This window comes from Euphorbia lathyris, chromosome 3 (genome assembly GCF_963576675.1).
Source record: "Euphorbia lathyris chromosome 3, ddEupLath1.1, whole genome shotgun sequence".
NCBI classification, from domain to species: Eukaryota; Viridiplantae; Streptophyta; class Magnoliopsida; order Malpighiales; family Euphorbiaceae; genus Euphorbia; species Euphorbia lathyris.
In genome coordinates, this window is record NC_088912.1 from 42,091,969 (window position 1) to 42,112,040 (window position 20,072).

The window sequence follows — 20,072 nt, forward strand, 5'->3', positions numbered from 1 at the left end:
GTTCTTCAAGCCCATTAGGCTCGAGATTCACGGGATCATGTGTGATTGTTGTAACAAATGAATCATTGACCGGGTCTTTTAAAACTTCCCGAGCCGAGGTCTCTAATATGAAATCGTATTGTTCAGTGTGGATATGAAGACGTCACATGTTCTCTTTTTTCGGATGCTAATTCATACCTCTTAAATACCACGTGACGAGTTTATTTTCGCTTGATATAAATTTTTAATATTTTAATTTAAGTTTGGTTTGTCAAATGACCTCACACATGCACATAAAGAGGAAAGAGTTACTAAAACAAAAATTAATTATTTGTAAGAACATAATGATTAACACAGAGACAGCATAATTGTGCACCCGAAATAAAATAAAATAAAATCGCAAAAGCTCGCAGGCCCGGTAGATTAGCACCGGGCATCTTACTGTAATTAATTACCGACCCGTCAGTGCTTTATCCACGAAGCAACGCCCCCCGGAAAACGACAGTGTATATTTAGTTCTTAAACATTCTCCCCTTATTTGCCAAATTAGAAAAAGCAGAGGAAATAGATCCTTGCATCCTCAACTGTGATTCTGTTCTCAATTTCATATTCTGATCCTCATCTTTCCTACAAGTAAGTTTCTTTACATTTTTCTATCGATAAATTTCTTTCCTTATGTTTATTTCTCATTTCCGATTTTGATTCTTAATTTTGTTTCTGCTCTTCAGTTTTGTGTTTATTTTAATGGTTTGATATTCTCTAAGATCTACATTCCCAAATCATCAAGTTTTATTGTTTTCATCAACGACATTCTATCTTGCGAACTAGGATAGTAACTATTTTCTTATCCCCTTCTGGATTTGGTACTCATTCTATTATTCGGAAGCTTGTGTTATATGGGCTTTGTTTTATCTTAATTCTTATGCTTTTAAATGGCCTTAGCTTTCCTTTATCTTTGTTATACCGTGCCCGTTTTGGTTGTTTATTTCATAATGAGACTGATTCATTGCATTGGATTCCCAAATTCTAGAAGTCCCGATCCTAAATCAAAGCCAAAAGCTATGGTGAAAGATACTACATATTATGAAATTTTGGGTGTCAACGTAGATGCATCTGCTGCAGATATAAAAAAGGCTTACTACGTCAAGGTCAGGTTTCAATTTCAACTTCAAATTGTTTTATAATATTGCTGGTTGATTGCATAGCGTATAGCTTCGATCTCATTCATGTCTTGACTTCACATCCAAAGGCATAATTTCCAGCTGTAGTTTTCTGCTTCTGTGACTGAAAATAAGGGAATATATTAAAGCCTTAGTTACTTTACCGAAGTAATTTCTACTGCTCTCTAGTTTCAAGATTTCTTTCTGCTACATCAGAAAATTTTAAAATGGGAAAGGTGGTGTACAGATTGAACCCTCAACTTACAAAAAATTGCTTAGTAGACATTCAATCATTGAGCCTACAGCTGGATCATTTTTAATCTTATGACATGTTTTGAATCTTCTCTATGTACATAATTAATAGGGTAGATGCGAATTTCATTTAGTGTCTATCACTTCCAGAAATTTTTGATTGGAAATCTGTGAAAATTATCATGATAGCATCTCTCAATAGTAAAATATTTTATGTTTGTGTGCAGGCAAGGGTAGTTCATCCTGATAAAAATTATGGTGATCCAAAAGCAGCAGAAAATTTTCAGGTTAGCTAATAAATCTGATTCTGATTTGAAGAAGATATTTTCTTTTCATGTGATGCTATTACGGTTGAATTTGCCACCAGTTCAACTTTGTGATGGGTAATCCTATTTTATTTCGAAGTTTGAACCGTCTTATAAGGTGTTGATTTGTTTACCTTGACTGAGTAACTTTGTTCACTCGTGGACCTAGCCAATAATTTGTCACCATTGTTCAGGTGTAGCTTTTTATAGTTTACACTCTGCTGAAAAGCAGATGATGAAATAATTTTAACCAAACGAAACAAGTAAAAGAATGTGAAATGCAGTTGTTTTTAATTACATCAAAATATTGTTCAGGTCCATGACTACGCAAATTGTCCATAAGTAGGAGCGGAGGTGCAATTTGGTCTATAAAGTTTATAAATAAGAACTCACTTCAGTATAATTTTGGTAACTTTAGGCTCATGAGACCCTATTTTAACGCGTGTCAGGGGTTGAATTGACCAATAAATGGCCGAGTGATGGACAAAGTTGGCCTTTTTTTCCCTTTATGGACCAATGTAGTGTTGTGTTCCCACTTCATGGATGCTTTTGTTATTAAATATGGAATATATATATCTTTTATTCTTTCCGCTTTTATGTGCTTATTTATTTATTTATTCTTTTTGGGGTTTATGTGAAGAAACTTGGTGAGGCATATCAAGTTCTAAGTGATCCACAGAAGCGAGAAGCGTATGACAAGAATGGAAAGGAAGGCATACCATCGTAAGTCTATAAATTGCTAGCAAGCTTGAAAGTTTTGTTCCTATTGCTTTCCATCATTCAGTTGCTTAGGTTCTTTAGCACAGTGTTCCTACCAGACTTTCAAGAAACAGTAATTTTATCCACGAAATTCATTTTGCATTTAGAAGGTAGTAACTTTCTTTGGTTACATTCAGGAACTTATGCTCGGAATTAGTTGAGAATGAAATAAGTTGTAACCTTTTATTGTGGGAAACAATAGAAGAAATTGGGATAAGGTACCAAAATGGCCTCAAGGTTTTTGGGAAGTGTCAATTTAGCCCCGTACAAAATAGCACCATTTTAGCCTCAACATTTGTGAAATGGTGCAGTAATAGCCATGGGTAACGTGAACTTGGGGGCTAAATTGGCACCATTTCACAAAAGTTGAGGCGTCAAGTTACATTACCCAGAGCTATAATTGCACCATTTCATAAATGTTGAGGCTAAAATGATGCTATTTTGTAGTTGGGGCTAAATTGGTACTTCCCCAAAAACCTTGAGGCTATATTGGTACCTTATCTCGAAGAAACTTGAAAGGCTGTAGGGAAATATACAACACAGATGGAGATCTATATCGAAGCCTTTCAATTGTCGCTGGAAAATGAGCAATTTCCTGGATTAGTTATTCTGGTTCACATGGCTTATTTGTTAAGCTATGTTTTCTTTTGCATTTCTCCCATCGTTCATGACAAAAACATTAGAATATCTTCTCTTTGCTAGGGACTCTATGTTGGACCCTACAGCTGTCTTTGGAATGTTATTTGGGAGTGAGTACTTTGATGATTATGTTGGGCAACTTGCGCTTGCTACAATAGCATCTATTGAACTTGAAGAGGATGTAAAAGATCCAGAACTCCACAAACAGAGAGTTCAGGAGAAGATCAAGGTATTCTCTTTCACCAATATCTAGGAAATTTTAGCTCTATGTTTCACTTGACTGAAGCTTCTGAATATTTTCTTAATCTGCAGGAAATACAGAAGGAGAGAGAAGCAAAGCTCACAACACTTCTGAAGAATCGCCTTGAATCATTCGTTGAGGGTCAAGTGGATGAGTTTATACAATGGGCAAATTCAGAAGCACAACGCCTTTCTAAAGCTGGTAATGTTTCTTCCTGCACTAGCATGGTGCTATAAGTTTAAAATCACCATCTCTGTTATGAGAATGAATTTGGAAAAAAACCTAAATTCTTTTTAATTGTCACCTTCCTCATATCAGGAATTAAGAAATTTTATTCATATTATAAGAAACTTTGATCCTATATGAAGTAATACAAATTACTCTCAATTGTCATCTTCCTCAGTCCAGGAATTAAAGAACTCTTAATTCGTGTTGTAACAAACTTTTATGCTTTATGAAGTAATATGGTCAGAGTGATAAGCAACAAGAAAGTACTGACAACTTGTATTCAAAGGAACCTTCTTTCTCTTTGTTTTAGATTGTTTGAAGTTTGCTATATTTTGCTTCATCTTTTCATTACTTGGTTTTAGTTATAATTTAATGAGTAATTATCTCTTTTGTTGCTTTTGGACATTAGTTCAGGTATTAAATTGCAGGGAAGTTAGTGTCTGGTTTGAATCCTATCAATCAAAAGATAGATATAATGTCATTATTAAAATTAGTTAGGCTTGCAACTGTAATTACAATAAATACTAGTATATTCAAGTTATCCTTCAGCATTCTAGAATTAGATTTCTTATTATCAGAGAACAGAATAAACTTCATAGTTATATGCCTTTCTCCCATATGCTTGTGCTTAGGAACAAAGACCGGGGAGAACCATTTTTCTACTTATTTCATGTTGAAAAATTGTATTAAGTTTTTTAATATTTGCTCTGGGAGATAACTTCTTGAACAGGAAAGTAGGATTTAGATATCTGCACAACAACTTTTCCTGTATTAGAGTAGGTTCCACTTTTCCTGCCGTCATTTCCTACCCTGTGATACTGAAATTGATCAATTTTGTTCTGTCAAATCTTAAGAATTCTGACTTTAGTTTTCAGATCTGGAATAGAAAAAATAGAATTGAGAAGAGAGAAGAAGAAGAAGAGAGTACTGAATTAAGAAAGAGAATTGAGGAAAAGTTAATATTCATCATTGATAGCTTTGCCAATGGCAAAAGCATGACCTTATATCAGCAAGGACAGCATCATTACAAAACATACAGCTGGCCTAACAACTTTTAGCTACAGTCCAAAATACAATGATAATAATGAAAACAATGCATAAGGAATGATATAATAGAATTGACATCAGAAACAAAATAGGATAACTAAGATAACCATTAATAGAATAACAGTTAACTAACTTGAAGTGACAAGTATCACTTTTGGTCCTTCTTCTTTCTAGTGTATGTGACAATACCCCCTCCATGAGCGCATTCTTGTCCCCAAGAATGAAAAAATTCTGGAAATTGGTGACTGATAGCAGTCTCAGATTCCCAAGTAGCATCAATTGCGGACATGCCTGTCCAGAGAATAAGTAGTTGCTTTATAGGAGCATCATCCAGAAACACAGTTCTTGTATTCAATACCTTTTGTGGAAGGATCACCCATTCATCATCAACAATTGGTGGCAAGGTAGTCATAGTGGGAGTAGTGAGGCTCAATTGTTTCTTCAGCAAGGAAACATGAAATACTGGATGGATGCGACTCCCTAGAGGCAATTGCAATTTATAGGCTACCTTTCCCACTCGCTCTAGAACTAGATAAGGGCCATAATAGCGTGCTGAGAGCTTGAGAGATGTCCTGACAGCAATTGTAGACTGCCTATAAGGTTGCAGTTTAAGGAATACCAAATCTCCCACCTTAAATTCTCTGTCAGTATGTTTCCTATCTGCATACTGCTTCATTTGATTCTGTGCTTTTGCTAGACATTCCTGTAGTATTTTGTTCATTTTCTCTCTGTTGGATAACATGTCTTCAACAGCTGCAACCTGTGATGTAGAGCTAGGCAAAATTGGTAAGGAAGGAACCCTGCCATATAGGGCTTGGAAAGGGCTCATATTGATAGAAGTCTGATGGCTGGTATTGTACCAATATTCAGCCAGACTTAACCAGGATGCCCACTGTTTAGGATGTAGGAAACACATGCAACGGAGGTAATTCTCCAGGCACTGATTCAATCTCTCAGATTGACCATCAGTTTGTGGATGATAAGCACTTGTGTAGTGTAGAGAAGTGCCTAGTAATTTCATGAATTCTTTCCAGAAGTTGCCTGTGGAAATCTTATCCCTATCCGATACAATGGAATGAGGAACTCCATGAAGTTTAAAGATGTTGTCAAGGAAAACTTTAGCTACCGTTGATGCTGTGAAAGGATGGGAGAGACGGATGAAATGACCACCCTTAGAGAACCTATCCACCACTACCAGAATGGTATCATAACCCTTAGAGCAAGGTAACTTCTCAACAAAATCCATAGCTATGTCCTGCCAAGCACCTTTTGGTATAGGTAAGGGTTGTAACAACCCTGGATATGCCACATTTTCAGCCTTACACCTCTGACATGTTTCACAAGCAGCTATCCACTTAATAACATCTTGATGTAGCTTTGGCCAATAGAAAGAATTCTGAATCCTTGTGAGAGTTCCTTTTATTCCAGAATGCCCCCCAAAAGTGGAATTATGACAAGCAGTTAATATCTTCTGCTTAAGATCAGTAGAGCCTCCTATGTAGATCCTTTGCCCCCATTTGAGTAAACCATTCTGTAAGGTAAACTTGGATGCAGCATGAGGTTGAACAGTGAGTAATTGCAACAACTGAGTGGTTACTGGGTCATCTTTGTAAGAATCTTGAACCTCTTCTAGCCATGTAGGTAAGAGAGAGGAAATAGCTAAAAGATGGGCAGCTTCATCTTCATGTTGCCTGGATAGCGCATCAGCTACCTTATTGTCCACTCCTTTCTTGTATTGAATGCTATAGTCCAAGCCTAGCAACTTAGAGACCCCTTTATGTTGTAAGTAAGTATGCAACTTTTGATCAAGTAAGTGTTTAATGCTCTCATGGTCAGTCTTGATCACAAATGGTGAATGTTCTAAGTAATGCCTCCATACTGAGCAAGCTTGCAAGATCGCTAGCAACTCCCTCTCATAAGCAGATAAACATTGATTTCTAGGGCTTAAAGTTTTGGATAAGTAGCAGATGGGCTTACCTTGCTGCATCAACACTGCTCCAATTCCTGTACCACTTGCATCACACTCAATTAAGAAAGGTAAAGTGAAATCTGGTAAGGCTAGAATAGGTGCTGTAGACATTAAGTGTTTAAGGTTATTGAAGGCAGTCATGGCTTGGTCATTCCAATGGAACTGATCTTTCTTGAGCAAATCAGTGAGAGGTTTACTGATAGTGCCATAACCCTTAATGAATCTCCTATAGTAGCCTGTGAGGCCTAGGAATCCTCTCAAACTCTTGAGTGTAGTAGGTATGGGCCAATCCACCATAGCTGAAATTTTGGCAGGATCTGTGGAGACCCCTGAGCCTGAAATTATATGGCCTAAATAGGACACAGAACTAACTGCAATGTCACATTTAGAAGCTTTAGCATATAACTGATGATCCTGTAAAAGCTGAAATACCATTTCTAGGTGCTGCATATGAATCTCATCAATAGGGCTGTAAATTAATATGTCATCAAAGAATACTAAAACAAATTTCCTGAGATAGGGTTGGAAAATAGTATTCATTAAGGATTGAAAGGTGGCAGGGGCATTAGTTAGGCCAAAAGGCATAACTAAAAACTCATAGTGACCAGAATGAGATCTAAAGGCAGTTTTGTGAATATCTGTAGCTCTCATTCTTATCCGATGATAGCCAGACCTAAGATCAATCTTAGTGAAAACCCATGCTCCTTTCAACTCATCCAGTAATTCCTGAATTATAGGAATGGGAAATTTATTGTTAACAGTGGCCTTGTTAAGTTCCCTGTAATCCATAGTTGTGAAAGGCGAAAGGCGAGCCGAGGCGATAACGGAAAAATATCGCCTTGAGGCGAGGCGACGGCCTCTCGCACTTGAGGCGACAAAAAAATTAGAAAATACAAAAAATAAAATCATAACTCAAATTGACTAGTTTAACTTCTAAAAGTTGTAAAACACAAAATAATAACTAATACTCATGATCAAGGATCCGTTTTTGCAATGGGTTTGACCTCTTGCACATACTTCCAACAAGGATCGGTTGCTTTTGTAGCTTCAAATGTATTAGAATTACTAATACTCGTGATCAAAAGCCTGCAAGATTTGGGCAATAACACTTAGAATTAATAACTAATAATAAACTTCCATAAACTTAACAAAACTAATAATAAACTTGCACAACACAACAACTAATAATAAACTTGTACAAACTTCATAAACTTTCATAAAAATTTCGGCAGCATAACACTTGGAACAAACAAAGTCCCAAAAATTTGGGCAGCATAACAGTTATAACTGAGAAGAGTAAGAGAGGAAGAAAAGATGGAATAAGAAATAGAAGTTAGAACAGAGAAGAGAGAGCCAGAGACAGAGACGTACATACCTGTTCGATACGAAGAGAAGAGGAACGTTGTTCTGTTGTGATCGGCGGTGCTATTGGAGGAGACAAAGTCTTCGAAGTGGACGTGCGATGGAGGAGAAATCTCCTAAGTGGACGTTCGATGGAGGAGATGTAGTCTTCGAAGTGGACAGAAGAAGCCTTTCTATCCTGAATTGTCAGTTTCTGTTCTCTAATTTCCAACCTAAATTTCACATATCTTCTTTTATAGCAGGTAAACTAAAAATTTTCGCCTGAGTATCAAAGGCGACCGCCTCTCGCCTGGAACCGCCTCTCGCCTGCGGCGGAAAGGCGGTCGCCTTTGGAATTTCGCCCGCCTTCCATTATAGAAGGCGGAGGCTTGATCGCCTGGGCCGCCTCTCGCCTCGGTCGCCTTTCACAACTATGCTGTAATCCACACAAAACCTCCATGTTCCCTCTTTCTTCTTAACCAACAATACAGGTGAAGCATATGGACTTTGGCTGGGTTGAATGACCCCTGTGGATAACATTTCCCCTACAAGCTTTTCAATCTCATTCTTTTGGTGATGTGAATATCTGTAAGGCCTAACATTAACAGGGTCAGTTGATGTTTTTAATGGTATAGAATGATCATGTGTCCTGTTAGGAGGTAGTGAAGTAGGTGTCTTAAATATGTGTTTGAACTTGTGAATGATAGGCAAAAACAGGGGAGGTGTTTTAGGAAGGTCAGCAATAGGGGTTTGTGTTTGGATAGTATTGACTTCCATGTGAGGTGTGAGTTCCTGGACAGACATTAGGAAGAGACTAGAAGTTACTCCTTTCCACCCCTTGGCCACCAATCTATTGACTGACTTAAGAAACATTATTTTAAGTGTTCCATGCTCTGGAATTCCTTTAAGCTCTATCTGTTTACTATCTTTCATTAGTAACAGCCTATTTAGATCAAAGTCAAAAGTGATAGGGGAATACTTCCTCATCCAATCTACACCCAAGATCATGTCATAATCTCCTAAATCTAACAGTCTAAGATTAAAGGAGAACCTGTTATGGTGCATAGACCATTGACATTGATTGCATTTGTACCTCACCAGCAGTTGTCTTCCATCAGCTACAGAAACTGCTGCAGGTGGGACCTTCATTAAGGGAAGCTTTGCCTCCTTAGCTAACTTCTCATCCAAGAAGCTGTGAGTGCTTCCACTGTTGATAAGGATCATGATAGGCTTTTGTTGTAAGGTTCCCTTCAACTTTAGGGTTCCATTAGCCAAACCTCCCTCTAGGGCATTAATGGAAAGGGTGATCTGTTCAGCTTCAGAATTTCCCTGATCCTGTTCCTCCTCCTGTATCTCCTGAAGAACCTCCTCAGAATTTTCCTCTGTCATTTCCTCAGCATTCAGGACATTTAACTTCTTAGTGGTGCATTGGTGTCCAGGGAAATATCTCTCACCACATTTCTAGCAAGCACCTGGGATACGTTTGAAATTGGTATTGTTGGCTGGTAATTTTGGGTCAGGTGGTTTAGTAGTAACAGGGTTTCCAGGATAAGTAGTTGTAGTTTTAGGAGGAACAATGGTGGAACTCCAAGGTTTTTGAGGAATTGGGGAACGAAATGTTGGTTTAGGTTTGATCATCTCTAAGATATCTTTGAGATGTGACTCTTGATACTTAGCATGTTTGATGGCTGAATACAGGGTTTCAGTTTCAAATTTCCTTACTGCAGATCTGACTTCTGGCTTAAGTCCAGTGAGGAAACTAGATATGTAATATGATTCAGTGATAGTGGGGTGTACCTTCTCCATCCTTAGTTTGATGGATTCAAATTGATCCTGGTATGCAGCCACTGTAGTTTCTTGTTTGAGTTGTTCAATCTGTTGTACCACATCTTCTACTTCTTCATTCTAGGATACATTAGGATGTTGAGGAATCCAATTTCTGAACCATTTCTCAGCCTTCCCATGGAAATACAGTCCAGCTAACTGTACTTTCCTTTCTCCATCAACTTCGAAAAGTTGAAAATACTTGCCACACTTGCTCACCCAGAGCTCTACTTCATTTCCATCAAAGGATGGAAGATCACACTTAGGTAACAGCTAGTTGAAAGGAAGGTTTCTAGGTTGGTTTCCCTCAGCTAGCTTAAATCCATGATTACTTCCCAGGATTCCTCGATCAGTGTTGGATGAGTGTTGTTTTTCAGGGGTAACATATGAGGATGAGGGTTTGTTTGGCTCAGGGTTAGGCTGTATGAGGTTGGCTAAAGTGGAGATGGATTGGTGAAAAAGTTCTTCTAACCTGTGATGAGAATCGATCTGCTCCTTTCTCATCTGATTCTGCTCCATGGCTATGGAGTCAATCCTTCTTTGCTGAGCAGCTTGAACATCTTGGAGTTGAGTCTGTAACTTCTCCAACTTCTCAGCAGTAACTTCAGATCTGTCATTGAAATGGCTTGCTAGATCCTTAAGTTGTTGCTCCAATGCATCCATAGCTGATTGGTTTCGTTTCGCTGCTCTAGTGATTTGATGGTTATCCTTTACCATGCATACAATGGCCTGAGAAAGGGAATCTCTGATACCAATGTCAAATCTTAAGAATTCTGACTTTAGTTTTCAGATCTGGAATAGAAAAAATAGAATTGAGAAGAGAGAAGAAGAAGAAGAGAGTACTGAATTAAGAAAGAGAATTGAGGAAAAGTTAATATTCATCATTGATAGCTTTGCCAATGGCAAAAGCATGACCTTATATCAGCAAGGACAGCATCATTACAAAACATACAGCTGGCCTAACAACTTTTAGCTACAGTCCAAAATACAATGATAATAATGAAAACAATGCATAAGGAATGATATAATAGAATTGACATCAGAAACAAAATAGGATAACTAAGATAACCATTAATAGAATAACAGTTAACTAACTTGAAGTGACAAGTATCACTTTTGGTCCTTCTTCTTTCTAGTGTATGTGACATGTTCCTAGAGAGCAACTTTAGCTAATCAACTCGAGAAAGTATTGTAAGTTTGTCCAAGTAACTTGGTTGGTGCGGATTGCATTTATTAATTTGTTGATGAGTGTCAGGTATTGAGTCAGACGGGAGAATTTAGAAGGAGATTGATAGATTTAAGAAGGAATTAGAGAAGAGAAAGAGAGAAATGATAAGGATGTCGTTCCTAAGTTTATCGTTGCACGTTGTAAAACCTAGTTAAAACTTATGTATAAATCGGTTCTTCTAGTTAGAGTTGGTTTAGGACTTTTGGTTCTCCTAATCATTATTGGTTTAGGACTATGGGTATATATATTGGGTCTATTCGATTGAGAAAGATAAGTGAGAATTAGGAGAGGTCTAAGGGTTTCAAAACCAAATTCGTGATTATCTCGTGTGTCGAGCTTTTCTATCTGGTTGTTTTTTTGTTTCTTCTTACATTCACGATCGATTATCTCTGTCGACCGATTCTTTCTGTTCGCTTTTTCCAACTTTTTCCTACAATTCATGACCGCTTCTCTGTCGATCGGTTCTGTCTATTTATTTATTTTCTTCTCGACTTTTCCCTGCAATTCACCATCAATTTTGGAAAACTAGGTTACAATTATAAATTTTCCTTGTTCTGGTACTTTATTCCGATCGAAATTGTCTAAAACTCCAAGATGTCAACAGAATCTTCACCAACAGGATTGAAATCTTCCTCTTCCTCATATGGAGTTCACTCATCAGGGGTTATTGGTAGTTCTGGTTTTTCTACGGATTAACTTCTCACCCTTCAAAAAGATAATGATTCAGTCTCTACCTATATGCTAAAGGCTAAAATTTTGTTTGATCAATTAGTAGCTTTATAGAACCCTATGGGTATGGATGATTTTGTTGACTGCATCATGGCAGGACTTGGTTTTACATATTGACCGTTTTCTCATTCACTGGAAGTTTAACTCGAGCCTATTTCTTATGATAATTTGCTTGGATTATTGATCAGTGAAGAAATCCAACTTGCTCGTGATACAAAAATGTATTTACAAACATCTCCATCCTACTCAATATGTATCTCGTGGGGGATTTAACAATCGTGGACGAGGGCGCGAACGTGGACTGCAGTCTTAGGGTGGACGGTCCAATGGCCAAAGTGCCTGTCGTGGATATGGACAACAATTTCAGCCTGGATGTGGTACATCGAATTCAACAAACACTAATTATTCCACATTGATATGTTATAATTGTAACGGAAAGGGACATTATTCTCGTTCTTGGTCTTCACCAAAGTTTAGTCAGGATCAGCCACAACAATTAGCCTTCCGGTCATCTTGCAAACACAAATCGAAATCAACCTTGGGTCATGGATACTGGTGCTACTCATCATCTCACATCTGATTTGGAAAATCTTGCTCTTCACTCTGAATATTACGGTCCTGAGGAAGTCAGTATAGGTAATGGTTCTAAAATCCTATTCACTATGTTGGTGCTTTCAATTGCCAGATGATGGTAAAAATCTTAAGTACAAAGATGTGTTATTTGTTCCCTCTGCATCTCAGAACTTAATCTAAATGTCATGGGGGCCAGATCTAAGCCAGGCCAAAACCCTGTGTGGAGCCTCGAATTTCTCCAAGTCTCGGCCAGCCAACTCATACTGAAGGCGTCTATCCCCTTTAAGCATCCCGTCAATGCGTCTGTCGGTATTCCGTCCCGGAGGGTCTACCTGTGGTTAAACCTCGCCCAGCACTATGGGCTCTCGACGGCCCCATATTGTCCATAGAGTTCCCCTCTATGGAGACATCCGTCTCCCTTCACGAAGGACGTATACCCGACTCTCCTATCCCTAGTGGACGAGGGTGGATCGTTTAAGCCAGTTCCGACTACCGACTCAGGAGGTGGTGGAGATCCAACACCAGGGTAGTCCATGTCCCCTATAATGTTTCTTATACCAACTTTTTTTTTTATCTTTTTGTTAATCTATCAAGAGATTAGTTAGATGTAGCATAAGATATTTTGGAAATCTTTTTTTTCTGCTATAATGTTATGTTGAATGTTTTTTAGTTTTTAGGGCTTATTTGTTTCAAGTAACTAACTTGAAGGGTTATATGTTCCAAATAAGCAAGTTGTGGGGGTTAGTTGTAACGTTTTGAAATTCAGGGGTCAGTTGCAGTTTTTAGACAATTTGGAGGGTCTGAGAATGTATTAAGCTCTTTTTTGGTGAAGGATTTGGCAACGAAGAAAATCATCCTCAAGGGACAGAGTAAAGATGACTTATATTATCTTCCAGTTCTAATCTTAATAAACTTTGTTGCTTTATCAACATGGCATGCTCGTCTCGGCCACGCAGCAAATATAGTTGTTACAAAATTAGCTTTTCAAATGTTATTTTAGCTTCAGATAATAAAACGCATTCTTTTGTGAACCATGTTCTTTGAACAAAATTCATAAACTTTCGTTTACTAAATCCACTTATATTTAATTTGTTCAAATGTTTCGGATCCTGCTTGTATTAAATCTCATGATCGTTATTCATATTATTTTCTATTTTTTTTTATCAGGATCTATTTTCACAAAAAGAAACCTTATGTGTGTGACACCTTTGTTACTGCCTACTTGTAGAAAAATATTTTGGAGTTCCAATCAAGACGTTCCAGTTAGAGTGGGGGGAGAGTTTCAGGCTCTCACAAAATATTTTTCGGCTAATTGAATAGTTCAACGATCCCCATGTCCTTATACTCCTGAACAAAATGGTTGTGCTAAAAGAAAACACTGTCATATCGTTGAAATCGGTTTACCAATGTTAAATCATGCTCGTTTACCAAATATTTTTTGGTCTTATGCCTTTGATATTGTTGTTTACATTATTGATAGATTATTTGCATCTGTTAAATTTTTCATTCCATAGTGGAAGAGTGCTACGGGTTTCCTTTGCGATCCCGGCATGCCTAATAGATTGAATGGAAAATTCTACCGCACGACAATTAGACCGGCATTGGTATATGGTACGGAATGTTGGGCAGTGAAACACTGTCACATTCATAAGATGTCTGTGGTGGAGATGCGGATGTTGCAGTGGATGTGTGGTCATACGAGAAAGGATCGGGTGAGGAATGAAATAATTAGGACGAAAGTAGGGGTTACATCTATTGAGAATAAAATGAGGGAAAATCGACTAAGGTGGTTTGGCCATGTAAGATGAAGAGCGCTTGGTGTGCCGGTTTTGATGAAGATTTTCCATATGAGATTGTCACAAAACAAGCTATTTGTATCAATGACTCTCGGCCCACCATCCTCGACAACCCTATTGTTACAATTCCATAGTGGAAGAGTGTTACGGGTTTCCTTTGCGATCCCGGCATGCCTAATAGATTGAATGGAAAATTCTACCGCACGGCAATTAGACCGGCATTGGTATATGGTACGGAATATTGGGCAGTGAAACACTGTCACATTCATAAGATGTCGGTGGCGGAGATGCGGATGTTGCAATGGATGTGTGGTCATACGAGAAAGGATCGGGTGAGGAATGAAATAATTAGGACAAAAGTAGGGGTTACATCTATTGAGAATAAAATGAGGGAAAATCGACTAAGGTGGTTTGGCCCTGTAAGACGAAGAGCGTTTGATGTGCCGGTTTTGATGAACAAGATTTTCCATATGAGATTGTCACAAAACAAGCTACTTGTATCAATGACTCTCGGCCCACCATCCTCGACAACCCTACTGCTACAATTCCGTTATTATTGAACAGATTATCAGCTACAAATCAAACACTCCATTCGACATGTAACAATCAGACAGATTAGTCCAGTCCAGCATCTCAGACTGCTAGTCCGTCCATGCGAAGTCAACACCAATCCAGACCAACATCTCGGACTGCCAGTCCATCGCTGTCGACAATCCAGATTTCCTAAGTTATCTCTTGTTATACAGAATTGTGCCTCCTCTTCACCTATGATTCAAGCTCTTCAAGAAACTCCTTGCATTCATTGGATGGTCACTAGATCCCAAGTCGGGACATTAAAACCAAGGATTCTCACTGCCACAGTTTAGAAAGAACCTACTACCTTTTCGCAAGCTTCGAAACCACAAGAATGGCGGGAGGCTAGAGGCTCCGAGTACAATGCCTTATGTCACGGCCCGCCTAAAGTCATCCGAAGGAAGGCCCGAACGAAATGCCCAAAGGGCTAAGAGAAGCGGTCCAGGGGCAAAACGGTCATATTACTGTTCATCGGGACGATGCGGGACATGCCGGTGGACATCGGGCCAATCATATGTGCAGGTGTGCACAATGCAGCCGGGCAGCGGGCCCGTGCCTGCCGGGGGAGAATTTGGCCAAGAGAAGGTCCAACCTATAGTGTGTCTTATATCAACTTGGGACACACTGTCGGCAGACATTGCCAAGCCCCACACACCGCATGTTTTTTCAAAGGCGTGTCTAGAAGATTCCAAATGCATCCATATTTGGTATGTGGTTCCTTGGGATCATTATGGAGCTATGTGCTTAAGGATGTGCGGGGGAAATGTTAAGTATGGCAAAAATTGCCATGGAAGAATGTTACGGGCCCGAGCTGGAGCCGTCGGGCCCGTGTGCGTGCCATCAGGCACGTTTAACCTCTGTTCGTGCGGGGCAAGCAGGCAGCAGGCCCAGGGACTGCCAGGAGACGCGAGCGACGGCCAGGAGCTGCGGGGAGACTTGCCAGACGAACCTCAGATTGCGGAGCTACGGGCCCGGAGCGTGCCAGAACGGGCCAGAAACTTCCGGAACGTGCCAGATTTGTCTGGGGCGTGCCGAAATGTGCCGGAACGTGTCGGAATAGCTCGGAAGTTACGGGAATTATTCCGGAATGTGCGGGAATGGCCCAAGAAACTTCTAGGGACATCTTAGAAATGTCCCAACCTTTCTTTATCTTTCTTATTTGTTCTTTTTCTAGATTATTCTAGGATTTTAATTGTGTAAAGTATTCTAGAACCTTCCTAGGTTGCCTATAAATAGGAGGAAGGTGTTCATTTGTAACACATAACACAAGACACAAAAAGTGTGAGCAAGTGTGAGTGCTTATTGTGTACTAACCTTTGTAAAGCATTCTTTTCTTAATAAAGAGTGTTTTCCTCACTTAGCATTTGTGCAAGATCCTATTTTTCCGCTGCAAAACGTTGCCTGGCATACGGGCTAGCAATCGAGGGTAAGGCTGAACTAGTAATCGGGGTGAAATTACTAGTGCCGCACGGTCGACAGATAGTCAAGAGGCTGTGTCCGTGACACTTAATGATGAATGACACATGGAGCTTAGTTCCATTACCTTCAAATGCTAATCAAATTGGTTGTAGTTATAAGTTTAAAATAAAGGCCGATGGCGAGGTTGAGAGATACAAAGCAGGATTAGTGGCTAAGGGTCATCGGCGTCCAGAATAAACTGCTCCGACACCTTCAGTTCTGTGGTTAAACCTACTACTATTCACCTCATTCTTTTGGATGGAAAATCACTCAGCTAGACATTTCAAATGCCTTCTTATATGGTTATTTACAGGAGGAGGTTTATATGACACAACCACCTCGGTTTGTGGATCCTATACGCCTACAAATGTCTTTAAGTTGCACAAATCTCTAAATGATCTCAATCAATCACAACACATGTGGCATGAAAAGTTAACATCTAAATTTCTTCTATTTAGCTTTGTGGGGTCTAAGACAGGCAGTTCCTTGTATTATTTTTTGTTTGAGCATCGAGAATGGGGTTTTATTACGTGATCCAGGCATGTACAAAAGTATAGTGGGCAGTCTTGTTTAGACTAGCAGTTTATTGTTACATATTGTAAAACCTAGTTAGAACTATGTATAAATCGGTTCTCTAGGTAGAGATGGTTTAGGACTTCTGGTTCTCCTAATCAGTATTGGTTTAGAACTCTCTGTGTATATATAATCAGAAACACTTATCTTACAGTTGAGTTTTCATTCATCATGCCTTGCACCACGAAGTTGTGGCAGAAAATTGTTTAGATAGTACAGCTGCCCTAGATGCTTAACAAACTTCCAACAACTTGTAGAGATAAATAAGTAACAGAATAAAGAAATAGCTAACAGAAATAGCAATTAACTAACCAACAATTTCACCCATTTTTATGCTTATATGTAACAATGAGGCTTCTTATGACTAGCAGTTTAGGCAATTCCATGGAGTGGGCGCACACTATGTATACATTCTCGTTGCCTTTATAGACAAAATGTACATCTCTCAGATTTTTACTGGAAACATTGAAACAAAAAAGATGGACATGATGAGTTAGGAGAAATTAAAGCAAGAAAATTGTACTCATGGGCTGTGAAGTCAAATATGCATGTGTTCAGCATTTTTTCCTATGTTCGAATTATCTACTTTGTATTCCAAGATAATTGTAATTGCTTCCTCTCATAATTGCTTCAATCTTCAGCATTTGGTGAGGCCATGCTGCATACAATTGGTTATATTTACACTAGGAAAGCTGCTAAAGAGATTGGTAAGGATAAACGGTACATGAAGGTACCATTTTTAGCAGAATGGGTGCGAGATAAAGGACACCAGATAAAATCACAAGTGATGGCAGCTTCAGGTACTGGATTCCCATTAACGAAGTTGTATTTGGTGGTAAAAGCATCAAGGTCTTCCATTCTTGTTCAAACCTAACGAACTTTTTCTTGCTTTCTGTTTTATAGGTGCTGTTTCTTTAATTCAAATACAAGAGGATTTGAAGAAGTTGAATGCTACTGAAACCAAGGAAGAGAATTTGCTGAAAGCAGTTGAAGATAAGAAGGAAACTATGCTTCAATCCCTTTGGCAGATAAATGTGGTTGATATTGAGTCAACTTTATCACACGTTTGCAATGCAGTAAGTTGCTATTTACCTTTCCATGATTATGAAGCCAATTATTGTGCTGCAAGTTTTGAGAATATTGGGAGGGTAGTAGCTCATGGTAATTTAAGTTTTTCCTGATATACATAATAGGGACATTCTAATGACAACGACAACCAATCCTTGCTCCCAATTAGTTGGGGTCGGCTATATGAATTCTTCTTTTTCATTATTTCTGTTCATCATAAGATACTCTGGGGGATTTAATAATAGGAAGGCATTTTCAGTAACCTTCACTCGGGTTAATATCGGTCTTCCTTTATGTTCAATCACATTTTCACAACAGAGTATTTGTATGCAGCATTGATGTCAGGGTTCTGACTTAGTACAGATTTAGAAGGATTTAGAAGATAGAGGAGAGAAGAAATTAGAGGGAGACTAGAGAGTAATTCAGATATTTCTCATTGATAGATTGCCTTAGCTAAGGCATGACCTTAAATAGCAGCTGAGATTAGCAGACTATTACAAATTACAGCTGGAGATTCTACCGCTGTCATAACAACATCACTACACTCCAGATTAGGCTAACGGACTCGATAATAAGCAATAGTAGAAATAACAAACATAACAATAACTATCCAATGATAAACGGAAAGAACTTAGGAAATACAAGCATTCTTTCCTTGTTTTATCTTCAATGAGCACGAAATCTAACTTTTCTCGAATACATCCATTCCTAATCCATCCGTGCTAAGCTCATTTTTTTATTGCCCAAGACTCATTCCCATGAAGCATTTCAGGTCATATAGTTGTCTTGTAAAGTTTCTCTTTAAATTTTTGTAGTCATATATCTATCATATAAATCCTGCTGCATATCTGCATATCAACCATCTTGCTTTAATCCTGTGACTGACATCCTCTTCTAGACTATATCTCTTGTGCTATGAATGATTATAGAAAATTATGAATTGAGAGAGTAGAAGAGATTTCTTGTTATTAGATTCTAAGAATGATACAAGCTCAACAAGATAAAACTGCCATATCAGCTAAAGGCTGTTACAAGCTCTTAAACCGTTTAAAACTAACAATTAATATTCCTGCCAATTATAACAAACTATAAACATATCTGTTCTTCATACTTCAACAATAATAGATCTCTAGTAGCGGAACTGGTTACATGAAGAATACTGACACATATGAATAACACGTACTCTTTTTGGGTTGTTTTAGATAGTTACTAGTTCATGTGTAATTTGTCTTATCTCTGTGCCGCTTTATGTGGGCAATCTAATGTGATTCTGACAACAGTAATTCTCTGTTTTGGTTGTCGTAAGACTAAAACAGAATCTACTATATAACTGCTAAATAATTGCATGTTTATTGGCGGTCAATGGTGCAGAAGAAACTCCCACTCAAACTCATCTATAGTTGTACTAAAAGAAGCTTTTGCTTTTTGTTTATTCTAGGACAATGGCACAGAATTTGATAATTGAACTTAGTGTCATAAATTTTCTGTTCTGAGACATGTGAATTATCATGATGCACATCTCATACCTACTTGATAATAAACTAAAAGCACGAGCGAATGCATTGAAAAAAATCGGAACTTATATAATTCACATTTTCCATTTCAGGTACTTAGAGACCCTAGTGTCTCCAAGGACGTCCTGAAAACACGAGCAATTGCATTGAAGAAACTCGGAACAATCTTTCAAGTAAGTCTTGGTTTTCCTTCATCCATATTGGACACTATACTGTGTAGTTTGGCATATATTTCATTGATGATCATGTGTTGACATTATATCTTATCCTGTGCTTCATAGGGTGCGAAAGCTGCGTATAGTAGGGAAAACAGCCTGCGGCACGAAAGCAACGCCCTTGATGGTGGTACTAGTACATCATCATAGTCATATCACAAAAAATAGTACCTCTTGGACGTGATACCATTTCTCATTTGTTCTGTATATAGTTTTTGAAGTATTTGGTTTTGAATGTGTAGCTTTCATGCCCTTGTGTTGACTTGTGAACATTTCTGGAAGTGACTATATATGTTGAAGATAATTTATTGTCATTTTAAGTAAAAGTGATGTACACTAAAATTGGCATTGACCTTGTCCATATGCACTAAGTCTCAATCATTGAAGGCCAGAGAGAGCAAAACTATTTTCAATGCAATTTGGAAGGACAAAAATGGTCTTCAAGAAGAAGATTCAAAATCAACCTTTTGAAATTACATTACTAGGGAAGAAAGTGGTCCCTTTAATGGTTTACATTAGTCGTAAAAAAAGTTAATCCCACCTTATCAATTGGCATGATGTAAATTCACATGTCAGAATCATTTTCTTGCGAGGCAAAAGG

At 38.3% G+C, this 20,072-nt stretch overlaps 1 protein-coding gene across 1 annotated transcript; it reads left to right on the forward strand.

Annotated features, from left to right (window-relative positions):
* Positions 1-407: 407 nt before the first annotated feature.
* Positions 408-19,821, forward strand: LOC136223973 (chaperone protein dnaJ 10-like). Its single transcript, XM_066012159.1, has 10 exons — positions 408-612; positions 1,010-1,127; positions 1,619-1,678; positions 2,337-2,419; positions 3,158-3,323; positions 3,407-3,536; positions 17,316-17,474; positions 17,578-17,750; positions 19,349-19,429; positions 19,538-19,821. Exons 2-10 carry the CDS (start codon positions 1,041-1,043, stop codon positions 19,619-19,621), a joined length of 1,023 nt encoding a protein of 340 aa, XP_065868231.1. The 5' UTR covers positions 408-612; positions 1,010-1,040; the 3' UTR covers positions 19,622-19,821.
* Positions 19,822-20,072: the final 251 nt, after the last annotated feature.